Source organism: Solanum pennellii, chromosome 4 (genome assembly GCF_001406875.1).
Source record: "Solanum pennellii chromosome 4, SPENNV200".
NCBI lineage: Eukaryota > Viridiplantae > Streptophyta > Magnoliopsida > Solanales > Solanaceae > Solanum > Solanum pennellii.
This window is the reverse complement of record NC_028640.1, coordinates 73,514,203-73,518,783: the sequence shown is the minus strand read 5'-3', so window position 1 is coordinate 73,518,783 and position 4,581 is coordinate 73,514,203. Positions and strand designations below refer to the sequence as shown.

General features: G+C 35.2%; 1 protein-coding gene and 1 long non-coding RNA gene across 3 annotated transcripts in view; one reads left to right on the top strand and one right to left on the bottom strand.

Moving 5' to 3' along the window:
• LOC107018399 (cytochrome P450 81F3-like) overlaps window positions 1-2,804 on the top strand; it is a 4,464-nt gene extending 1,660 nt beyond the window's left edge. The window contains exons 2-3 of the mRNA XM_015218869.2: window positions 514-856; window positions 2,035-2,804. Coding sequence (XP_015074355.1) covers window positions 514-856; window positions 2,035-2,655 — 964 coding nt within the window. The 3' untranslated portion in view covers window positions 2,656-2,804. The remainder of the gene's footprint in view (window positions 1-513; window positions 857-2,034) is intronic.
• Window positions 2,805-2,953: 149 nt separating this feature from the next.
• LOC114076842 overlaps window positions 2,954-4,581 on the bottom strand; it is a 14,218-nt gene continuing 12,590 nt past the window's right edge. The window contains exons 3-4 of one of the 2 annotated variants that reach the window (XR_003577890.1): window positions 3,345-3,443; window positions 2,954-3,094 (exon numbers count right to left, since the gene is read on the bottom strand). This is a non-coding gene — a long non-coding RNA (uncharacterized LOC114076842). The remainder of the gene's footprint in view (window positions 3,095-3,344; window positions 3,444-4,581) is intronic. The other variant, XR_003577889.1, reaches the window with a different exon arrangement.

Below are 4,581 nucleotides of genomic sequence, written 5' to 3'. Positions count from 1 at the left end.
AAAATTAATTTTTGGGGGAGGGGGTGGGGTTGGGGGGCAAGCCGGTGGTGGGTGGGTGGGTGGGGCTGTCAGGGATCGAATGAAAAATAAAATTTTGAAATTGAAAATATTTTTTTCAAATTAATGTTTTTCCCCAAAAAAAGATAATTTGAAATTGGAGGAGAGTTTTGGAAAATGTTTTCCTTAATTTTTGAAGGGAAGTCATTTTCCTTAATTTTGAGGAAAATGAGTTGATTTGGAAAACATTTTCCAAGATTTTGTCCCAACCAAACATGAGAAAATTGGAAAACATTTATGTTTTCCTTCATACCAAACACACTCTAAATCCGTAACTATTTCATCTAAAAGTTTAAACAGTAATTTACTTTTTTATTTATTCAATTGCGTAAACGTGTTCTTATTTGTGCATGCCCTCGTTATATATGTATATGTGAATCCAATAAGTTATCGTAATCACCCTTTCTAATTTAAAGTTTAATTTTATTTTATTTACTTAATTATATTTTCAAACAGGTACTACGGAGAGAATGTGGAGGATATTGAAGAAGCTACAAGATTCAGGGAAATGGTAGAAGAGACTTTCAGGATCGGTGGGGCGACGAATGTCGGTGACTTTCTGCCGGCGTTGAAGCTGTTTGTGAGGAAATTGGAGAAAAGTTTAGTTGTGTTGCAACAGAAGAGAGATGAGTTTATGCAGGGACTGATAAAAGATTGCAGAAAGAGAATGGAGAAAGACGGAACTGTTACTGATTCTGAGATTGAAGGGAAGAAGAAATCATTGATTGAAGTGTTGCTAACACTGCAAGAAAAGGAACCGGAATATTACAAAGACGAAATCATCAGAAGCCTTATGCTTGTAAGTCACTTAAATAATGCATTAATCCTAAAAAATTTAAGTGCATTATTTATCGAATCGAAATCCATAAGGATACATTAGGGGTCGATTCTCCATGCTAATGTCTTCTTTACTTATATTCATTATACCAAATTTATCTAGTGCGATTTACTTTTCTACGAACGAAGGTTTCAATAAGTTTTAGTACAAAGTTGAATGCCAATTGGAGAATACCATGGATGAGACCTACCACTAGTCCGCTTCTAGCTAGTCAAACTATTTGCGTTTAAAAAAGGAAAAGAAAAATAGATAGATAAAATGAAAAAGTATTGTTCATAACATATTCTTTAACTTGACTACAAATCATATTTATGCCTTTTAACTTTAGGTGTTCACAAGCAGACACTTAAACTTACATAAAGTTGAACAAATGGACACACATGTTCTACCTGACATCCTAAATGTCATTTTTATCATACGTGTATTATGTCACGTATGCCTCATGTGTCTACTTGTTCAAGCATCTGTTTGTGCATGCCCAAAGTTGAAGGGCATAAATATGAAATGAAGTTAAATGACACATTTATATATTATGTCATAAATTAAGTTAGTTACCTAACAAATAAGATAATAGAACCTTCTACAAGAGATTAATAGTACAAATTCTTTATTCGAGTGTTGATAACTGAACAGGTAAAATCCAAATAAAAAAGGAAAATAAATCATTCTAGAAGTACTATGTTGAAATATTGTAATTCCATATTTCGAAAGATAGGATTTGGTGTGGAAAAATTTAATGTGTTTTCAATTTGATTAATAGCCTATAAGATGAACATTGGTCAAATATTCCCTTTGGAAAATAATCGATCAAGCGCAAATGACGCCACTAATACTCAAAATATATATCGTTTAATGACTTTTTTTTGACTTTAAAATAAACAAGGATTTTTTCTTTGAAACGTAAGGCTGTAGTTGGTTGTTGTATCAATTTGAATTAAACACTTGTAGGGTCCAAAACACAATTTATTGTATGAAAAAAATCTTAAAAACAAAATTCGTACGGTTTTCTCATTTAATATTTGAAGCATTTCTTTCTAGAACTACAATAAAATAAAATAAAATACTTTGTCTGGATTTCATCTTTCATGTTGTTATTAATGTGTAAATAATAAAACTTGAAAATATTTTGATATTTGTAGGTACTATTAGCAGCAGGGACTGATACTTCAGTTGGGACAATGGAATGGGCTTTATCACTTATGTTAAACCATCCTGAAACACTGAAGAAAGCACAAGCTGAAATCGACGAACGTATTGGCCATGAACGTCTAATCGACGAGTCAGACATGAACAATCTACCTTACCTACGTTGCATTGTAAACGAGACGTTCAGAATGTACCCTGCAGGCCCTCTGTTAGTCCCCCACGAGTCGTCTGAGGAGACCACTGTGGGAGGCTACCGTGTACCTAGAGGTACAATGTTGCTTGTGAATTTGTGGGCTATACACAACGATCCTAAGCTTTGGGATGAACCAAGAAAGTTTAAACCAGAAAGATTTGAAGGACTAGAAGGTGTTAGAGATGGGTACAAAATGATGCCTTTTGGTTCTGGAAGAAGGAGTTGTCCAGGAGAAGGATTGGCTGTTCGAATGGTTGCATTGTCATTGGGATGTATTATTCAGTGCTTTGATTGGCAACGGATTGGCGATGAATTGGTTGATATGACTGAAGGAACTGGACTCACCTTGCCTAAAGCTCAACCCTTGGTGGCTAAATGTAGCCCACGACCTGTAATGTCTAATCTTCTTTCTCAGATATGAACACAATTCGTCTCAAACCACATGATCAAACTAGTATATTATTCATATTGGTCATCTATGTTATTGTATTCTAAAAATGATATGAGCTAAAATTCAGAGTGAGTATTATATGTATTTTCCATTCTTAAAGAACATTCATTTCTTTGCTAGTACTATTGGCACGTTCTTTGATATATAGAAGAACATGTTTAGATGAACTCTAGTTGTTACTTACCAAGATATCTATATAGTATAGGCAGTTAATATTGAATCTTTCAAGCTCGTTGGACAAGACCGCCTAACTAATGAATCTGGTTTGGCTCAATTTTCCGATGCGTCACCAATGAGACACTGGTGGATGCATCCAGCAGCCCCTTTACTTGCACCTCGCTTTTCATCAGAAGAGTGCGAGGTTGCAGGTTATCAACCAACCGCGGGATCATTGATATGTGTAAAGGAACTGTATTCACAAATTCATAAAAGGTTCAGCCTCTATTGGAAAAATGTTGTCCACAATTAAATATGATCAAACTTATTTCTGAACTATGATTCTGGCCATAACTGTACCCCATCATCTCTAAACAAAAAAGCATTTCACATCCTGACTTCTTTGTTCTTTCGTTCTAGGGAGTTAGTGAGGAAATATAATGACAAGTACGCGATAAAGTGAAAAATGGTGGCAAAATTTACATGCACAAAATAGTTTATACCTGCAAAATTTGTACCTGCACAAGCAGAGATATCAAAGGATCACTTCTTTGTGGAGTAGATCCAGTTCCTAGATCACCAACTATAGCTTCCACTCTGTTCTGTGTAAAAAATATTTTACACCAAAGACAACTAAAAAAGAAATGAAAATGAACTCCTAATTATTAAGCATGAAAACAGTAGCTTATGGAACTCCATATGGCAGGAATGACATGAAAGTAACAACAGTACTGCAAGTGTCCGTATGTTGACAAAGGATAAAAGGGCAGCCCGTGCACAAGGCATCCTGCGTTAGTAGGATTCAGGGGGATGAACCCTAAGGGAATGCAAGCATTAGTGTCCGCTTACGCGGCTGGAATCTGTGACCACGGAAACAACTTTACCTAGTTTTAAACCTTGTATACAAGAAGTACCCATATACTCAAAAGACTCACCTACCAGTATCAAACCATGGATGATAAAGCATCTTTAACATCAAGAGCCCGTTATCAGAAGACAATCCGGGAATTTAAGAAATTGAATTGCTGATTAGTTCAGGAGTAGCATAGGCAACGTTGACCAAATGATCACAACAATTTATAACGCATTGCTTCACATAATAATAGAAGACCCGGGTAGTCCAAGGGTATAAAAGTAACCAAGAAGCCATGTAGATCCAAATTCTTGACTTCACAGTTTTAATTGTGACTTCTTAACGACTAAGTTGTGTGGCTTCTTAGAGTTGAATATAAGATAATTATACGTTTGATGATTTTTGTCCTCGACCAACTATTGTGCCTCTTCCTTCTCAAATTCGATTAGATTTCTTCTGCCTAGTACTCAGACTGGTCAGACAAAAGTAAAACCAAAGAAGAGTGCAACAAGATTAGTCACGGTAAACTTTCATGTGAAAGTTTAAGGTGTTCTTTTCTAATTCTCATCCCTTTAAATTAATTGAGAGCGATATGTTACTTGTATATTTGTTTATAATCACCGGTTGCACTGAAAGCTAGCATGTTTTCACTGACTGATCATAAATCAAATGGTTCTTTGGCCTTTGTTTCACAACAGGATTTATATATCTGGCTAGACGTATCCCTCTTGTTTAACTTCTTCTAAGCAAATAAAAGTTAATTAATTGGCAGAAAGTACTTCATGTAAAGGCCCCCCTTCCATGTTATTTCACGCTAAGCTTATTTAGACTGTTTCTATAACTAAAATACTTCCCTTTTAATGGATTTTGTCTAAAAAGGAAGGAAA